The following is a 19,809-nucleotide window of genomic DNA, read 5'->3' on the forward strand; positions in this document are numbered from 1 at the left end:
TTCTATCCGAAGTTTAACATTAATGTTAAAGTATTGTACACTTTATTCCACACATGCATTATTGTCGATTCAAAAGATAAAAAACATTTAAATATATTTAAAAAATTCGAGCATCCTCATAATATAACTACTTGAAAAGTTCAGTATAGGTGTAATATAACAAATCACATAATTTAAGAGTGATTGAAAAAAAATAAAAAATTTAGAGATGTAATCGTAAAAGAAGATTACGTTATTTTTTCACGGTAAATTTCCCAAAATCTAATTATGTAAAAGTAAAACTAGAAAATAGGCTAATTAGAAAGTCGAGGCTTTGAGCTTTGGGAAGATAAAGTACAAAGACGACACCCACTCAGACCAGACCTTCTCGTTTTGCAGCAAATTTCAAATCTCTCAGTTGTTTTGGGATCTGCAGGTAAGTTCTCGAAACGACGTTTTTTTTTCCTTCTTCCCGCTCGTTGCTCATGACTGAAAACGTCAGTTTGATCCTTTTGGAAGAAAACTAATTAATTTTTCTTATTCTGATTTGTGATTCCATTTATGATGTTCGGTTCTTTAGTCCAACATGCGATTCGACATTTGATGTTACTATTTGATACATTTGTTGGGTCGATTAAGCTGGTTGATAGCTATCAGTTGAAGAATCGAGTCTATTTTATGTGTATTCCGGGCGTTGGATGAGACGGATGATGTTATGCAGTCTGTGCTAGGGTCGGCCAGCTTTGGGAATATCTTATTATCCTACTTAATTGGGTTTTCGTTCAGGTTTTTGCTTGATTGGTTATTTGGGGCTGAAGGCTTACTTGGTCTAATGTATATCGTTCTTCCGTATATTACTGTTACAGTTTCTTCTAATGATTCGAATGGGCAAATCTTGAGTTTTCCTTTCATGCATCTTATTGCTCATTAACAGACTACCCAATTTAATACCGAGAAAAATCTTATTGTTAGAGTTCTCTTATATAAATAAATTCATCGGAGACGAATATATAATTCCACTCGAGGTGAAGACAGCAGGATGGTAGGAAAATGGAACCTCCGTTCAGTAGCTAAACTACATCTTTTTCCTGTAAGACATCCAATAACCGAGGTTTACGAAAGGAAGAAAGGGAAGGGCAAAATGGGAAGAAGGGAAGTTGGAGGAGAGGAGGGGACCAGCCAGGGAAAGGAAGGGGGGACCAGTAATACCGTTGGAGGTGCGTAGGGGGGCGCGGTATGGGAAGCCAGTGGTGGGGACCAGTGAGGGCCTATTCGAAGGAATGACCCGAGGAAGGAAGGGGGAATGTTTTTTGGTGAAGGTTCCATGGGAGAGACGACCTCTCGAATAGCCGAGCGAGCTTCTGTGCGTTTCAAGTTGTTTTGTGATCGTTGTTCTTTATAATTATGCCTTAAGACTATTTCGTTGTTATCCTTGTTTATATCCTCAATATATTGCATCAGGGTGAGCTTAATACCCTATTTTATGGTGTTGGGTGTCCATTTCGGGTGTGTTTGTGCTTGTGTTTCTTGTGTAGGGGAAGTGAATACCTAAATTTGGTATCAAAGCACGTTCAAATTTGGGAAGAACACCCGCGATGGCTAAGAAACAACTAGAGGATCGAATGGAGGGAACTGAGAAAGATATGCAGAGTATTAAAGAAATGCTATTCGCCATGAACAAGACCCTGGAGCAACTCTTAGGAGATATGAAGGAGCTTCGACAGGTAAAGGAAAAGAGACTAACCCGGTGCCTAATGAGAGTTCGGGGGAGAAGAAATCAGGAAGCAGTGAGGGAGAGTCCTCTCGGATGAAGGAGTTGGTTGCTAGCTCCGAAAAAGGGAGGTACAAAAAAATTGAGATGCCAGTGTTCAACGGGGAAAACGTGGATGCGTGGAAGTTTTGGACCGGGAGATACTTTGAAATGCACGAGCTAACTGATGAGGAAAAGATCTGAGTATCTGTAATCAACTTTGTGCAAGATGAGGTTGACGAGTATCGCTGGGCTAATAACCAGCGGAAGTTCGAAAGCTGGGAGGGATTCAAAGAACGATTATAGGATCGTTTTCGAGATCCATAGAAGGGACCCTTTTATCGCGACTATGGAACTTGAGGATGGAAACCATGGTAGCTGATTACTGGAAGAGGTTTGAGATAGCAACAACTCTGATATTGGAGGTGGCGGAAAATGTATTAAAGGCCGCTTTCCTTAATGGGCTCCATCCAACGATCAAGACGGAGGTGATTAGTCGAAGGCTCGTGGGCTTGGAGGAGTATATCCGTGAAGCCCAACTAATAGAGGATCGCAACCTGATGATCCAATGGTCTGTGGATGAAATGAAGAAAGGAGGCCCAAGTGTTAGTTAGGCCCATATGGGGCTCTATAAGCCCACAGAAGGGAGGAGTCAAAAGAGTGGAGCCCGATATCAAGAAGCGGGAATGGTGAAGAGCGTGATGATAACAGAGAGAGGGGGTAAAATGAAACCCACCATTGAAGCGATTATCTGACGTGGAGTATCAATCGCGAAGGGATAAAGGGTTGTTCTACTGTTGTGATGAAAAATATTTTGTTAGTCACCGGTGTAAGGCGAAGGAGAAACGGGAGCTGATGTTGTTGATTGCAAGAGAAGACGCTGGAGAGACATAGGGGGCTTGTGAAATCGAAGAAGTTAGAGACAGAGAAAACGAAGAGGTGGAAAACGTGGAATTAGCGTTACGTATTGTTATGGGGTTCTCAACGCTTGGGACGATGAAGTTGAAAGGAATTTTAAAGGGGGTCGAGGTAGTGGTAATGATTGATTGTGACGCCACCCACAATTTCATCCACCAGAAGATAGTAACTCAACTTGAATTACCGTCGACGGAGACTTCAAATTATGGGGTAGTCATCGGTAACGACACGATAATGAGGGGGAAAGAAGTTTGCAAGGCAGTCAGTATCATCTTGCCCTCAGTTACGGTTATTGCGGATTTCTTACCGTTGGACATGGAGAATGTCGATGTGATTCTAGGGTTGTTATGGTTGCATTCGATGGGACACATGGGAGTGGATTAGCCTAGGATGACGATGACCTTCACGAAGGGTGAAACAAAAATAATCATCAGAGAAGAGTCCTCGTTGACCCGAGTGGAGATAAGTTTGAAAATGTTGACATAGACCTGGGAGGAGGATGATAAGGGATTTTTGATAGAATTTAAGAAATTAGAAGTTGAAGTTAATGAGACAGATACCGGAGAAGAAACAAGGGAACACGAGGTTTTGGACAGAGATGTGTGGGAGTTAATGGAAGAGTTCAAAGTGTTGTTTCAAATTCCGACAGGGTTACCCCTCAAGAGGAGAGTAGATCATCGAATTACTCTGAGAGAAGGTCAGGACTCGATTAACGTTCGACCCTATAAGTACGCCCATATTCAGAAGGAGGAAATTGAACGGTTAGTTGATGACACGCTGACCACAGGGATTATTCGGACCAGCAATAGCCCATTTTCTAGTCCAGTGTTATTAGTAAGGAAGAAAGATGGAGGGTGGAGGTTTTGTGTGGACTGTAGGAGACTGAATAAGGCAACTTTACCTGACAAATTTCCCATTCCTGTCACTGAAGAATTGCTAGATGAACTACATGGCTCAACAGTTTATTCGAAGCTAGATCTAAGATCAAGCTACCATCAGATTCGAGTGAGGGAAAAAGACATTGCTAAAACAGCATTCAGAACACATGAAGGGCACTAAGAGTTCCTAGCGATGCCTTTGGCTTAACAAATGCCCTAGCGACATTCCAATCTTTGATGAACCAGATCTTCAAACCTTTCCTTCAGAGGTGTGTGTTAGTCTTCTTCGACGGCATCTTAGTATATAGTCCAGATTGGGACACACATGTGAAGCATCTAGGCATGGTTTTTGGAGTGCTCAAGGAAAACCAATTGTTTGTAAATGAGAAGAAGTGCACGTTCGGGCAAAAGAATGATGTAACTAGAAGATTTACTTCTTTAATTAGCTATAGTTGGTTTGTTAGTTTTGACTTTAACTATAGTTAGTTTGTTAGGATTTGAATTTTGACTTTAACTATAGTTAGTTTGTTAGGATTTGATGTAACTAGAAGATTTACTTCTTTAATTAGCTATAGTTAGTTTGTTAGTTTTGAACAAACTCCTCTATAAATAAAGCTCCTTCCCTCATTTTGAGAGGAGATTCATTGATTCAAAATATTAGATTCTTGGTTTCACACCAAAATTGGTATCAGAGCACTCCAAGATTTGGAACCGATGGCGGGAAGGAGAGCCCATCAACCAATTGAAGGAGATGTTCACGGGCAAGAACAAGAGGTGGAAGATACTCCCACCCTCTCTCCAAGAACCTCAACCCGACGCTTGCTGTCCGTTGAGAACTCATTGGAGGGAATTCATGGCACCTTAACAAACCTTCAAGAAAGCATGGAAACCCTTGCTAGAAGAGTTGAAATGCTTGCAACCGCACCTCAAAATCAAGAGAATATTCAACCAATTGTTCAAGAATGGGGAGGAAGAGGAAGAAGAGGCGACGGATGGGCAAGAAATGGCCAAAACCAGCAAGAAATATTTCAAGAAAAACATCCAAGAATTCAAAGACAACACCATGAAAATCTAAGAAGACAACCAATTGGCCAAGAAAGATATCAAGAAAACCAAGATTGGGATTCATCTAGTGAATATGATCAAGAAGCAGAATTCTTTGTGCCAAGAAGAGGAAGGGGCGAGAGACGTGTGGAGAATGATTTCAAGATGAAAATTGACTTGCCAAGTTACGATGGGAAGCGAGACATTGAAGCATTTCTTGATTGGATCAAGAACACAAAATTTTTTTCCACATACTCCCGAGCACAAGAAAGTGCATCTCGTGGCATTAAAGTTAAAAGCTGGCGCCTCGGCTTGGTGGGATCAACTTGAGATCAATTGGAGAAGAATTGGCAGAAGACCAATTCATTTGTGGGAGAAGATGAAAGGGTTAATGAAGGAACGCTTTCTACCTCCTGATTACGAACAAATCTTGTATAGTCAATATCAAAATTGTAGACAAGGAGGACGATCAGTGGCTGATTACATTGAAGAATTCTATTGACTAGGAGCAAGAACAAACCTTATGGAGGGTGAGCAACATTTGATTGCAAGGTTTATTGGATGTCTACGCATGGATATCAAATAAAAGGTAAAACTACAACCTTTCCACTCTTTTACTGAAGCTATCTCTTTTGCTGAAACCATGGAGGAGATGAACGAAATCCGAGTCAGAATTCATCAAGAAGATTCGCTTGGGAAGCCTCCACAAGCAAAAGGGTTAGTGCTGCAAGTAAAGCACCAAATCCTCCAAATCCACCAGCCTTGACCAAAGACAAAGATAAGGAAAATCAAGAAGGAAGTGAAGAGAAGAAGACCGAGACCACATTCAAGAAGAGAGCTTAAAATCCCTACAATAGGCCTTCTTTGGGCAAATGCTTTCGATGTGGCCAAGTTGGTCATCTATCTCAACGAAAAACAGTAGCTTACATAGAAGAGGAAGAAGAAATGATGGCTGAAAACAGTGAAGAAGAAGATAAGGAAGCCGAGTTCATTGAACCGGATGACAGTGATAGACTCTCTTGTGTTCTCCAAAGAATGTTAATCACTCCTAAAGAGGATTTGAACCCCCAAAGGCACTGTCTTTTCAAAACAAGGTGTACAATCAATAACAAGGTATGCAATGTCATCATAGACAGTGGAAGTAGTGTGAATTTTGTCTCCAAAAAGCTAGTGGCGGCTCTAAATCTCAAAGTGGAGACTCATCCAAACCCATACAAGATAGCATGGGTAAAGAAAGGTGGCGAGGCACAAGTAAGTGAAATTTGCACCATTCCCTTTTCAATTGGTAATAGCTACAAAGACCAAATAGTATGGGATGTATTAGAAATGGATGTATGTCACATATAATTAGGGAGACCATGGCAATATGATACTTGAACCTTACATAAGGGGAGAGAGAATACATACGAGTTTAATTCGATGGGCAAGAAAGTGGTCTTACTTCCACTAAACAAGAAGAATGATAAAGGCGTAAAGGTGAAAAAGGAAGACAACCACCACTTGTTTATAACAATTAGTGGCAAAACTTTGATGAAAAAAATAGAAGAAGATATATTAGGACTTGTTGTTGTTGATAAGTCCGAGGAAATACAAGAGAATGGGAACCCTCCGGTGATATAAGAATTGTTCGATGAATTCCCCCTCCTTAAAGGAGAACCCGAGGAGCTGCCCTCATTGAGAAATATTCAACACCACGTTGACCTAATCTCGGGAGCTACACTACCAAACCTGTCTCATTATAGAATGAGTCCTAAGGAATACGAAATCCTTCACCAACACATCGAGGAGTTACTCAACAAAGGGCACATTCAACCAAGTTTAAGCCCATGTGCAGTCCCGGTCCTACTAACTCCCAAGAAAAATGGAAGCTGGAGAATGTGTGTAGACAGTAGAGCCATTAATCGCATCACCGTAAAATACCGTTTTCCAATCCCTCGTATAAGTGATCTACTTGACCAACTTGGAGGATCATTGATCTTTTCTAAGGTGGATTTGAAGAGTGGATACCACCAAATAAGAATACCGGGGTGATGAATGGAAGATGGCTTTTCAAGACCAATGAAGGATTGTTCGAATGGCTAGTCATGCCCTTTGGGCTATCAAATGCTCCAAGCACTTTTCATGAGACTCATGAATCAAGTACTCCATCCTTTCCTTAACAAATTTATCGTAGTGTATTTTGACGATATTTGGTGTATAGCAGGAACATTTAGGAGCATTTACAGCACCATCGAAGCCTTTTTAAATCTTTAAACCAACAAACTCTATATCAATCATAAGAAATGTCTTTTTCTAGTAAAGGAAATTACATTTCTTGGCTTCTTAATTGGTCACAATCAAATTAAAGTTGACCCAAAGAAGATTGAAGCTATTACCCGATGGCCAACTCCATGCTCAGTAAAAGACATTCAAGCCTTCCTTGGTTTGGCTTCATTTTACAGAAAATTTATCAAGAATTTCAGCTCTATCGTAGCACCTATTACTAATTGTCTAAAGAAAGGTAGTTTCTATTGGGGAGAGAAACAACACAGTAGCTTTGAGTGTATCAAAGGAAAGTTGAGTTCCAGTCCTGTTCTTAAGCTACCAGACTTCTCTTTACCATTTGAAGTAGCCGTGGATGCCTGTGGAGTGGGTATTGGAGGTGTATTATCACAACAAGGGCACCCTATTGAGTTCTTTAGTGAAAAACTCAATAACTCAAGATAGAACTGGAGTACTTATGAACAAGAATTGTATGCCCTTGTTAGAGCTTTGAAACAATGAGAGCACTATCTTCTTTCTAAAGAATTTCTCTGGTTGACGGATCACTTTTCATTGAAGTACCTACAATCTCAAAAGAATATCAGTCATATGCACACATGGGGGATTTCCTTCATTCAAAGGTCTGACTTTGTGATCAAACACCAATCAGGCAAGGAGAATAAAGTAGCTGATCCTCTAAGTTGAAAGAATTCTCTCCTTACTATCTTAGCCGCCGAAGTAACTGCTTTCTCTCATCTTCCATGCTTATATAAAGAAGATTTTGATTTTGCTGAGATATGGTATAATTGCATCCACTTTATAAAGACTAATGATTTTCATATAGTGGATGGTTTCTTATTCAAGGGAGAGCAATTGTGTATTTCACACGCTTCCCTTCGAGAAGCTCTTCTAAAAGAAGCACACTCGGGAGGATTGGCTAGACATTTTGGTCAAAATAAAACTTTTGAACTAGTGACTGCTCGTTTTTATTGGCCACAAATTCGGAAGGACACAAATAACTTTGTTAAGAGATGTTCTATTTGTCAAAAAGCAAAAGGCACAAGCACTAATGCGGGTCTATATTCACCATTACCTATTCCCACAACTATTTGGGAAGACTTATCAACTGACTTTGTACTTGGTCTTCCAAAATTCCAACGGGGGTATGATGCATTAATGGTGATAGTGGACTGTTTCAGTAAAATGACTCATTTTCTTGCTTGCAAAAAGACAAATGATGCAGTTTATATAGCCAATCTCTTCTTTAAATAGATTGTTCGACTTCATGGAATGCCCAAGTCCATTGTATCTGATAGGGACGTCAAATTCCTTAGCCATTTTTGGCGTATACTATGGAAGAAATTTGATACAACATTGAAATTTAGCACTATCTCACACCCTCAAACTGATGGGCAAACAGAAGTTACCAACAGAACATTGGGAAATCTTATACGTTGTCTAAGTAACTCAAAACCGAAACAATGGGATTTGTCCCTTGCCCAAGTAGAGTTTGCCTTTAATAATATGAAGAGTAGATCAACAGGAAGATGCCCTTTTGAAGTTGTATACACCAGAACTCCAAGACTAAATTTTGACCTTGTTAACTTGCCTTCTGTAGTGGATGTTAGCATTGAGGCTGAAAGTATGGCTGAAAGAATTCAAAAGCTTCATCAAGAAGTCCATGATCATTTGAAGAAAACTACCTTGTCTTACAAAGAAGCTAGAGACAAGTCTAGAAGAGAAGTTAATTTTGAGGTAGGAGACCTAGTAATGATCCATCTACGCAAAGCTCGATTTCCTACTTGTACGTACAACAAATTGAAAGATAGACAACTTGGACCATTTCAAGTATTAGAGAAATATGGCACTAATGCATACCGCATTGAATTACTAACAGATTTGCACATCAATCTAGTATTCAACATGGCTGACTTGAAGCCTTATTTTGCTCCGGACAGCTTCCATTTAGCATCCTAATTGCCTCGCGGACGAGTCCAATCTTGAGGGGGTGGATTTGATGTAACTAGAAGATTTACTTCTTTAATTAGCTATAGTTAGTTTGTTAGTTTTGACTTTAACTATAGTTAGTTTGTTAGGATTTGAGTTTTGACTTTAACTATAGTTTGTTTGTTAGGATTTGATGTAACTAGAAGATTTACTTCTTTAATTAGCTATAGTTAGTTTGTTAGTTTTGAACAAACTTGTAATCTTCCTCTATAAATAAAGCCTCTTCCCTCATTTTGAGAGGAGATTCATTGATTCAAAATATTAGATTCTTGGTTTCGCACCAAAGAAGATACAATATCTTGGGCATTGGATCTCAGAGCAAGGATTAGAAGCAAAAAAGGAGAAAATACAAGCAATGCTGGAGTGGAATAGGCCGAAGAATCAAAGGGAACTTCGAGGGTTCCTGGGATTAACCGGGTATTGAAAATTGCGGGTAGATTGCCCAACCTTTACATCAGCAACTACATAAGAGAATGCCTTCAAGTGGAACGATGAAGTAGAAAAGGCATTTGAAGCCTTGAAGAAGGTTTATGACGACATTACCAGTACTATGCTTACCAAATTTCTACAAACCATTCGTGATTGAGACTGATGCCTCGGGAATAGGATTAGGGGCAGTGTTAAGCCAAGACCATCGACCAATAGCCTACTTTAGTCAGACACTATCAGCTTGTGCACAAGCCAAATCAGTGTATGAAAGAGAGCTCATGGCGGTTGTCCTGGCAGTGCAAAAGTGGAGACATTATTTATTGGGGTGAAGATCCACAGTCCTCTCTGATCAACGAGCACTGAAGTATCTTCTGGAATAGAGGGAAGTGCAACTTGACTTCCAACGTTGGTTGACAAAGTTGATGGGATATGACTTCGAAATTTTAAATCAATCGAGCCTCAATAACAAAGCCGTGGATGCGCTTTCAAGAAAAACAGAGTCAATGGAACAGGGGGCCAAAGAAAAGGTAGGATTAAATATGTTCTCAACACATCATATCATAGACGTGGAGTTAATCCAACAAGAAATAAGGGATGAGACTCAGCTTTGCAAAGTTAACAGAGGAGCTAAAGCAAGATGCGACAGTCATCCTAGATACTCGCTGGAGTAGGGGAGGAGGTTGTACAAAAACAAGTTAGTACTTTCAAAATCGTCAGCCGTTACACACCTTTCACGACTTAGTAATGGGGGCCCATTCAGGCTACTTGAGAACCTATAAGAGGATGATTGGCGAATTATATTGGCACAACATGAAAAAAAAGATGTCCAGGAATATGTAGAGAAGTGCATAATTTGCCAGAAGAATAAGGTGGAGGCGTTAGCTCTGACTGGATTACCACAACCCCTACCTATTCCAGAGAGTATGGGACGATATATCAATGGATTTCATTGAAGTTTTTCCAAATCAACTGGGAAAGATGTAATTATGGTTGTGATGGACAGGCTGAGCAAGTATAGCCATTTCATAGCTTTGAGTCACCCCTTCTCCGCCAAGCAGGTTGCAACAGAATTCATAAGGGAAGTGGTGAAGCATCATGGATTTCCACGCTCCATCGTTTCAGACCGAGATAAAATTTTTGTCAGCTTAATTTGGAATGAATTGTTTGCAATTCAAGGTACGAAGTTAAGCAAGAGTATTGCATTTCACCCCAAACGGATGGGCGGATAGAGATAGTAAACAAATGTTTGGAAACATATCTAAGGTGTTTTTGTAACGAACAACCAAAGAAATGGGAGAAATGGCTGGCATGGGTTGAACTATGGTACAACACAAACTTCCACATCATGATCAACACCACACCATTTGGCATCGTGTTTGGACGGACTCCTCCCCAAATTATTGCATATGACTATAGGAAGACACCGCACTGCACTCTTGAACAACAATTAATTGAAAGAGATGAAGCATTATTGAAATTGAAGAATCAGTCTGTGTTGGCACAAAACAGAATGGGTAAATATGCTAATCGAAAACGAAGAGAAGTGGAGTATGAAGTTAGGGATTTGGTCTATCTCAAGATTCGACCATATCGGCAGAAGTCCCTAGCAAGAAAGAGATGTGAAAAGCTGTCTCCTCGTTTCTTTGGGCCTCACGAAATCATTGAGAAAGTGGGATCCGTGGCGTGGCCTACCGATTGGCGCTCTTGCCAACAACATCTATTCATAATGTCTTCCATGTCTCTCAATTAAAGAGGGCCGTTATGGATGAGACAACCATACAACCAGAACCACCCGTACTGAGAGATGAGGTTGAATGGAATGCGATGCCAAAACAAGTCATTGGAGTGAGATGGAAGGCTGACGAGAAGTGCCAAGAATGGTTAATCAAGTGGGCACGACAGCCAGAGGATGAAGCAACATGAGAAGTTGTGGACATGATGAAGCAATAATTTCTAGATGCTCAGCTTGAGGACAAGGTGAATTTTTAGATTGGGGGTGATGTAAGACCTCCAATAATGAAGGTTTACGAAAGGAAGAAAAGGAAGGGCAAAATGGGAAGAAGAGAAGTTGGAAGAGAGGAGGGGACCGACCAGGGAAAGGAACAGGGAACCAGTAATACTGTTGGAGGCATGGTATGGGAAGCAATGGGGACCAACCAGGGCCTATTTGAAGGAATGACCTGAGGAAGGAAGGGGGAATGCTTTTTGGTGAAGGTTCTATGGGAGAGATGGCCTCTCGAATAGCCGAGTGAGCTTCTGTGTGTTTCGAGTTGTTTTGTGATCGTTGTTCTTTATAGTTCTGCCTTAAGACTATTTCATTGTTATCCTCATTTATATCCTCAATATATTGTATCAGGGTGAGCTTATACCCTGTTTTCTGGCGTTGGGTGTTCATTTCGGGTGTGTTTGTGCTTGTGTTTCTTGTGCAGGGGAAGTGGATACCTAACATTTCCCTTCTAAACTTGTGTTCAGTTCAATTTTACCCTAAAATGCACCTTAGTAGCATTGTTGATGCTCACTGAACACTTTGATTCTGCATTTCGTATTCACATCACTTAAACTACGGAGCCATGAGCTCGATCCCTGTTAAGGATAAGTATGAAACTCACCATTCACTCACCAAAATGGCACTAGTATTTTGGATGCTAAGGAAAGTTCAGCAATATTCCTGAATGTCCCTTCAGCATTCTTGAGCTATTGCTTATATGATGTACACTAGTATATTGCAGTGCAATGTCTATCACGATTGTCATTGTACAATGGTGGTGACTGAATTACAAACACATCTATAGTATGTAGAAATAACATAGTTAAGATAAAACTCTGATCAGATAATATTTTTTTCTTCACTATATTATTTATACTATTAAGATACAGAGTACAGAAAATAACTATTGAACAATAAATATTGACATTAGTTATTCTTTCAGTAAAGCCATATAAATCTAGGGCATGGCTCTCTGGTATGAATCAAGGAAGCTGATTTTCGATTGTCCTCTATTTTCTCTAGTCGTTGATTTTCCCACCATACCTTTTTCTAACTTTTGAATACATGAATCCCAGGTTTTCAGTTGAGTGCTAAAGCTCTCCATTGCTGGACAAGATTACCATCTGCAAGATGATCATCTGAAAGCTGAAGCTTTCTGCTACTTTAAGTGCATGCTTTTGCTGGTACTGCAGTGTGTCTTATTCATGGCATTTTCGGTTGAGTTTGTCACCATCAAGTCTAACTAGATGGAAAGAAATGTGAAAAGAGGCATCCTAGATCAACAGAGTAATTATGAACAAGTTCGACTTACTAATATGGATGCAAGAAATCAGGGACTTGGATCTACAAATCAAAGATCTTTCCATGATCCATCGAGCAACATTAGCACTAACATTCGACCCCCTGAATATAATATGTTAGTTGTAGCTAGTCCTGGCCACAACTACTCCATTCAAACTGGCGAGGAATTTGCACTTGAATTTATGCGAGAAAGGGTGAATGCCAAGCATCACTTTATTCCCACCAATAGTCCCGACCCAGGTGTTTCAACTGGGTACATGGATTTAAAAGGCATTCTCGGAATTCCCCATGCAAGTTCAGAGAGTGGATCTAACATTGCCATGCTCAACCCTGTAGAAAAAGATCACGTCCAACATTTTGAAAGAGGGGGTTCGTCACATGAAGAAAAAAGTTCATATAATTCAATGAGGTTTGTTCCAAGAGCCTCATCAAGAAATGACGTCAGTCGGCTTCATGGTTTTACATCTTCAGGAGCATCTGATAGCTCATCAAGAAAGGTGAAATTCCTGTGCAGTTTTGGTGGTAAAGTCATGCCTCGCCCTAGTGATGGTAAACTTCGATATGTTGGGGGTGAAACACGTATTATCCGTATAACCAAGGATATTTCTTGGCCAAACCTGCTGCAGAAAACATCAACAATTTACGATCAAGTTCACACTATTAAATATCAGCTACCTGGTGAGGATCTTGATGCATTGGTTTCTGTAGCTTGTGATGAGGATTTGCAGAACATGATGGAGGAGTGTAATGTACCAGAAAATGGGGGCTCAACAAAGCCGAGAATGTTCTTGTTTTCTATTTCTGATTTGGAGGATTCTCAAATTGGTGTAGGGAGTGCAGAGGGTGGTTCAGAGATTGAATATGTAATTGCTGTAAATGGTATGGACTTCAGTTCTAGAAGAAACTCAACGCCCTTGGCTCATACATCAGGAAACAATTTGGATGAGTTACTTGCCCTTAATGTTGGATCAGAGAGTGGTCAAGTTGCACCAGAATTGTCTGATAACATGAAGTCATCTTTGACCATTGCTGCACCTTCATTTTCTCAATCTTCTCAGACCATTTGGACAAATTCATCCAGTGGTTTTAAGTCCAGTTTGCAGCCGTCGTCAGGACAAAAGTTGCAGCAAGGTGAACTTGGGCCTTCCCAACTCTCTTCTTTCCACCCCATGCAGAGCTTTCCTGAAAAAACTGGAAAGACGTCAGTCTCTTCATCTATTCAGTCACAACATGATTACGTTCTTAATACCAACACAACACCTGTAGAAAATGTACCTTCAATGCCCATCGAAGGGTATGTGAATCAACATAGTGTCTTGGCTACAGACTATCCTGTCAGTGGTTTTCGCACACAAGATTCAGATGCATCGTTAAAGGATGGGAAAATTACAGAGACCTCAACTTCAAAGCTGAGTGAACCTGATGAAATTCAATCATTGGAGAAGGAGGTATCATTTAAGGATGCACAAATGAAAAGGGAAAGCTCGCTCCCTAAGATTGATGAAACTAACGAAAGTCAAAATTTTGAACACGAACGTGTAGTTTCATCAAACCTAAATGATGCTTCTGTTTTGAACTATAACTCAAAAGGAATGCAAGTAATTAATTCAGACACAGATGTAGGATCAAGTTTAATGCTCATGAAAAGCAACAAGCTTCAAGATCCTGCTTCAGAATCAGTGCCCTTGGAAGCAAGTAATGAAGGGAACAAGAGAACTGAAGATGATAAATTTTCTTCCGATGGACTTCCAACTTCTGGGTTTGGTGCCTCTGAGGCTGATGAAACGGGGTTTAGCTACCTTGAACCAATTTTACCTCAGCGTGTTTTTCATTCTGAAAGGATTCCAAGAGAGCAGGCTGAATTGAACCGTTTATCCAAGTCTGATGATTCCTTTGGCTCTCAGTTTCTGAGAACTCAGGGAAACTCTGATTATTCTCAGACAATTATTGAATCAGCTGAAACATTGCTGGATGGGAATGGGACTTTGCAGTCTGAGCAATTTGTTTCATCGTCAAAGTTACCACGTGGAAATCATCAAACTATAGAAGATGGATTGGAGCCATTGGAAAAGTACAAAACATCAGCAGATAAAAATAGTAAAACAACGAATATTTCAGGTGAGCATGATGGGTCTGAAGTCAGTGATATGTCCAATATTAAAAGTCCATCTGCCTGTAGGAAGGAAGCAGAAGGTTTGGCTCATCTTATGGCGAGTGAAGAAGTTTACGATAAGCATAAGGAGGAATCTTTAATGGGACCACTAGAATCAGGCTGGATTGATGGAAGTACACATAAGAACCATGGAAATGAAACTCAAGAGCAAGCAGAGCCGTCATCATTGACAGAGAACCCTGGCAAGAATGTTACTCAAGTAGAGCCTGGAGTTGGTATTGGCACTTCAGAGCATGGGGACATTCTTATTGATATTAATGACCGCTTTCCTCGTGATTTCCTTTCTGATATATTCTCGAAGGCCAGAAACTCTGAAAACATTTCTGGTATTAATCCATTGCATGGTAATGGAGCTGGCTTGAGCGTGAATGTGGAGAATCACGAGCCTAAGCGTTGGTCATACTTTAGAAACTTGGCTCAGGAGGAGTTTGTTGGAAGAGATGTTTCGCTTATGGATCAAGACCACCCAGGCTTCTCTTCATCTCTTGGAAACGTTGAAGAAGGGGGAACCATGAACAGGTATCCCCTTTTAAATTCAGATGTAGGTGCCATTTATCAAAGAGACTCTCCTATCAATTTTGGCAACAACAATCAGCAGGAATCACGTCTGCTCACTGGACCCGGCACCACCACGAATCTATATACAGAATATGATTCTTCAAAGCTCAAGGGCAACGAAAGCATGCAGTTGGATGAACCTAGCTCTAAATCCCCACAAGCTGAGAATGTGGTATTTACCTATTGTATTCTTCCATATAAGATTTAAACCTCGAACTTATTGCTTTCTTCTCACTTCATTTTCCATATATCTTCTTGTTTCAGGATGCAAAGTTGGATATCCAAGATATTGGTGTACCTCTCGATTTTTATCTTGAAGATTTTGATATTAGTACATTGCAGGTATAAATCTCACGGTTTATTCACTAAAAACATTCAACTAAGTAGAAGATGAATATTCCTTTCTTTTGCACTTAACTGTTAATTCTTGTTTGGTACTATGAAGTTGGGGCATTGAACCGTTGTGAGTTGATTAACTTTCTTTATATTTGAGGAGTCCACCCACACAATATCATGCCATTTTCACCTCTATGCATAATAATGATGATTTTCAGCTTTGATTTCTCCCAAAAGTTCAGATATTTGCTTCCTATGTTGCTCTATGGAGATTTAATATTAATAAGTTGATGCAGAAAAAGGTTCCCTAAATATTGTTTTAGACAAAAAGAAGGAAAAAAAGAGCTTATTTTGGATTTCTGAGGTCTGCAGTAAGCTTAGCATCTGTCATTGCTTCAATCATTGTATGAGATGTTCCCTAGTTGTAATCTTCTGCCACAAGGACAGATAGAAGTTAAGAAATTGAGCACCTGAGGAACTGGATAATTTTTTTCCCCCACCTCATGTTAGTTCGAGTCCTTGTTGACTGCTAGTCATTAGCTGGTCTTTTGCAATTACTACGTCACCTCATTTGGTGGGAACTTGAAAAAGAATGTGGTTTGAAAATTCTTATTTTTTCCCCAATTACGAAGAACAGATTCTTGGATTGTGTAGAGTTAATAATCTATTTTTTCTAAAAAATGTATATAGTATATTTTGAGAGGGAGAAAGTGAGAAACAAAAGAATTTTTATTGTAAAAGTCTGATGCAAGTATGGAATATATGAGAGAGATTGCATTGTTTGTTGTGTCATCCTCTTATACTTCACTTACTAACCTTTTAAGAGTTATCAATTGTTTTGTTGGAGGTAAACTGGTTTTGATATTATTTTTGGGTTGCAGTCGACAGCTGATGTACTTCTATTGATCTTAGGAAGACATAGGATTTAAGACCTTACCATTACAATCCCTCCATTAAATTTTTGACCGTGTCTTTTGGATGGTCTGGCAGATAATTAAGAATGAAGATCTTGAAGAGCAACGAGAATTGGGTTCTGGCACATTTGGTACAGTGTATCATGGGAAGTGGCGAGGAACAGATGTAGCAATTAAACGGATAAAGAAAAGTTGTTTCACCTGTAGGTCCTCAGAGCAAGAAAGATTGGTGAGTTAAATTACATTTGAATGATCTCTCACAGGTTATTAGATCTCTCTAGTAGTAAATTGGACTGTGTTCAAGCAGGCAGTGTGTCTTTTGCAGGAGTGTCTCACAATATAGTCCCAAGTTTTAAATCATAATTAGGATTATCTTTTTTTACTACTTTTTATTTCATAATTATTTTTGTTTGGTCATGGTTCTCTAATTTCACACATTGAATTTGTAATATTCAGACGGTAGAGTTTTGGCGCGAAGCCGAGATTCTTTCAAAGCTTCACCATCCAAATGTGGTGGCCTTTTATGGTGTGGTGCAGGATGGACCAGGTGGGACGCTGGCTACAGTGACTGAATTCATGGTCAACGGCTCCTTGCGGAATGTTTTAATTAGCAAAGATCGGTAATCTCTTTGTTTCAAGTTATCTTGCATACACTTGAATTGTTCAAGAGAACTACATTCCTTCTCATTATTTACATGTGTTGCAAGTGTTCCAGGTACCTGGATCGACGTAAGAGGCTCATTATTGCAATGGATGCAGCATTTGGAATGGAATATCTGCATTCAAAGAACATTGTGCACTTTGATTTGAAATGTGACAACTTGCTTGTCAACTTGAAAGATCCTTTTCGGCCGATTTGCAAGGTATTTGATCCACCGCTGTACTTGGAGAGGATTTCTATATTGGTGGTGGGTGGATTTATAAGTTTTTTCACCTGCGTTGTTTACTTTTCTGTTGGTTTTGTTATAAAGGTTGGAGATTTTGGCTTGTCAAAAATAAAAAGGAATACCTTAGTTACTGGTGGTGTGAGAGGTACCCTTCCGTGGATGGCTCCTGAACTACTTAATGGTAGCAGCAGCAAGGTTTCTGAAAAGGTAAGATACCGAGACTCATTTTTACTATCACTACTGAAGAAGAGAACAAGTAAATAGAGCAATAAGCATGTATGCTGATGGTTTTATGGATAAAAATAAATAAAAATGATGCAGAAACGATAGGCAAATGCAATAAATCTTTAACTCTTATTTATTTGTTTTTATGGTCGATTTTAGGTTAACCTCTTTTCTGATCTATCTATAGTTGTGATTGTAGGGTATTCAGATAGATATTACATTATTCTGTACCTTTATTTTGGTTGAGCTTATTTATTTATTTAGCCTTCATTTCTGACGTAGAAAAGGGGGAATTTATTTTCTTATAATGCATCAGAAGTCCTTTTACAGAAAATCAACAGCCATTTAGATGATACAATATTAAATTTACCTTCACTCATCAGCTTAAGTTTCGCCAAATTGAGCTTGGCTCAATGGCATTGGAATGACCTCCCTCTCTAGAACATGTATTTATATAGGTTGGGAACAAAACATGACCGAATTGGTTGGTTAGTCCAAAGAAATTGTTTAATTAGTTCAACCGAAGCTAGCTGACCTAACAGCCAAAGAATAAAGGCTGAAAAAAACCATAAAATAAGTCCCAAACACTTGACTAAAAGCCGAATGTGGTTAAATTAAAAGAACCACCCGAGAAACAAAATATTTAAACCAAGCAATACAAGAAGAAAGCCAAGAGCTATCCAGAATACTCAAAAATGTCCTACATCAACTTGATTTTGCGCCAACACCAACCATATAAGCCACCACTGCATCCTTTCATATTTCATTTATTTTATTTCCCCTTCTTTCTGATAAGAAATATGACTTTCATTATCAAAAGAGAATTACAAAAGGAGGAAAGATCAGATATCCCCATACACCAGCAAGTTAAAAGAAAAAAATAGGCCATAATTTGGGGTCGTGGGTTTCTCCCCCAACCTTTCACATGTGCAATCTCTTTTCAAAGCCGAATTGCAGATGAAATAAGTTTATCTGTTATTAACTCCTTAAATAAATAACAAAAAGTTTCCAAACAATATTTCAATTTAGAAAATCCAACTTATAATTAAAGAGCAAAAAGTACCGAGTGCCTTTTTGGTTTGATGACTAAAAGTGGGTTGAATAAGGGTTTCGTTTATCACAAGTTCTGCCCATTATATGACTATTGCCCATGTAGTTTTGATTTTTCACTTCTGCTTGGCAGGTCGATGTATTCTCCTTTGGTATTGTCCTATGGGAGATCCTTACTGGAGAGGAACCTTATGCAAATATGCACTATGGAGCAATCATAGGTGTGAAAAACAAAGACGAAAAAAGAAACTCTATTTTTATGTTTCCTTGGATTGTAATTATCTTATAAATTCTTGTCTGGTTTGTAATGATGGTAAGGGTCTGGGGACTCCCTTGCTTGCTTGGTTTATGCAACTGGAAAAGCTTGATTGCATAGTATTGCATATAAAATGGTTGCCGAAAATTCCCTCCCCCCAGGCTCAATTTCATACATCTTATTTTATTACATTCACGGTGCATTCATGTGTTCCCTACTCTGTTTTACTTTCAACTCAAATGAACAAATCAGAATTTGATGATTTCCTTCTTTATTCAGGAGGCATAGTAAACAACACATTGAGGCCACCCGTCCCAAGCTTCTGCGACCCTGACTGGAGATTGCTGATGGAGCAGTGCTGGTCTCCTGACCCAGTTGCCCGACCATCTTTCACAGATATAGCGAGGCGCTTGCGTGTGATGTCTACGGCTTCCCAGACAAGATCACCACAGAATCAGACGCCCAAGTAATCGTCTCTGATGATTTTTACATACCCTACTTTGCTTTGCTTCCTGAGTTAGCATGGATAAGAGTTATTTATCTGGATGTACTCAGTTTGACTAAAGTATAAGGCGAGTGTACTACTTAGAAATATATGAATAAGGGGCTGCCTCTGGATAAACGGAATTGTAGGTTGGTTTCAGATATCATCAATCAATAGCGAGATTGTGGTTCGTGCGATACCTGAGGAATTGATTTACATGTAAAGTCAATTATTTATGACCACAGTGAATATATACAACAAAAAGAAAACATCGGTACCAGCCAATTGAAGTGTACCTATTACGATTTTGGTTGTACGTTTCTAAAGTTTAACTTCTAGTAGGTTTTAATTTGTTTTTTCTTTTGATATCTACGAGTGTTCGGACCAACTT

The 19,809-nt window shown here is 39.4% G+C and overlaps 1 protein-coding gene across 2 annotated transcripts; it reads left to right on the forward strand.

The window, feature by feature from the left end:
• Window positions 1–267: 267 nt before the first annotated feature.
• On the forward strand, window positions 268–19,806 carry LOC120069306 (serine/threonine-protein kinase STE20). Of its 2 annotated transcripts, XM_039021021.1 has the most exons (9): window positions 268–415; window positions 12,310–15,438; window positions 15,531–15,608; window positions 16,593–16,745; window positions 16,973–17,136; window positions 17,232–17,379; window positions 17,488–17,610; window positions 18,812–18,899; window positions 19,214–19,806. In XM_039021021.1, exons 2-9 carry the CDS (start codon window positions 12,481–12,483, stop codon window positions 19,402–19,404), a joined length of 3,903 nt encoding a protein of 1,300 aa, XP_038876949.1. In that variant the 5' UTR covers window positions 268–415; window positions 12,310–12,480; the 3' UTR covers window positions 19,405–19,806. The 2 variants fall into 2 exon arrangements, with proteins under 2 accessions (XP_038876949.1, XP_038876950.1); XM_039021022.1 differs by lacking the exon at window positions 18,812–18,899 and having other exon boundaries at window positions 19,214–19,356.
• The last annotated feature ends 3 nt before the right edge of the window (window positions 19,807–19,809 follow it).

The sequence above is a fragment of the Benincasa hispida genome, unplaced genomic scaffold (assembly GCF_009727055.1).
Source record: "Benincasa hispida cultivar B227 unplaced genomic scaffold, ASM972705v1 Contig316, whole genome shotgun sequence".
NCBI lineage: Eukaryota > Viridiplantae > Streptophyta > Magnoliopsida > Cucurbitales > Cucurbitaceae > Benincasa > Benincasa hispida.

Excerpts from the sequence above, each read along its gene's own strand:
- LOC120069306 (XM_039021021.1), top strand. The coding sequence starts at position 12,481 with ATGGAAAGAAATGTGAAAAGAGGCATCCTAGATCAACAGAGTAATTAT. Across the intron at positions 16,746-16,972 it reads CCTCAGAGCAAGAAAGATTG|ACGGTAGAGTTTTGGCGCGA; the intron begins GTGAGTTAAATT and ends TGTAATATTCAG. Across the intron at positions 18,900-19,213 it reads GCACTATGGAGCAATCATAG|GAGGCATAGTAAACAACACA; the intron begins GTGTGAAAAACA and ends TTCTTTATTCAG.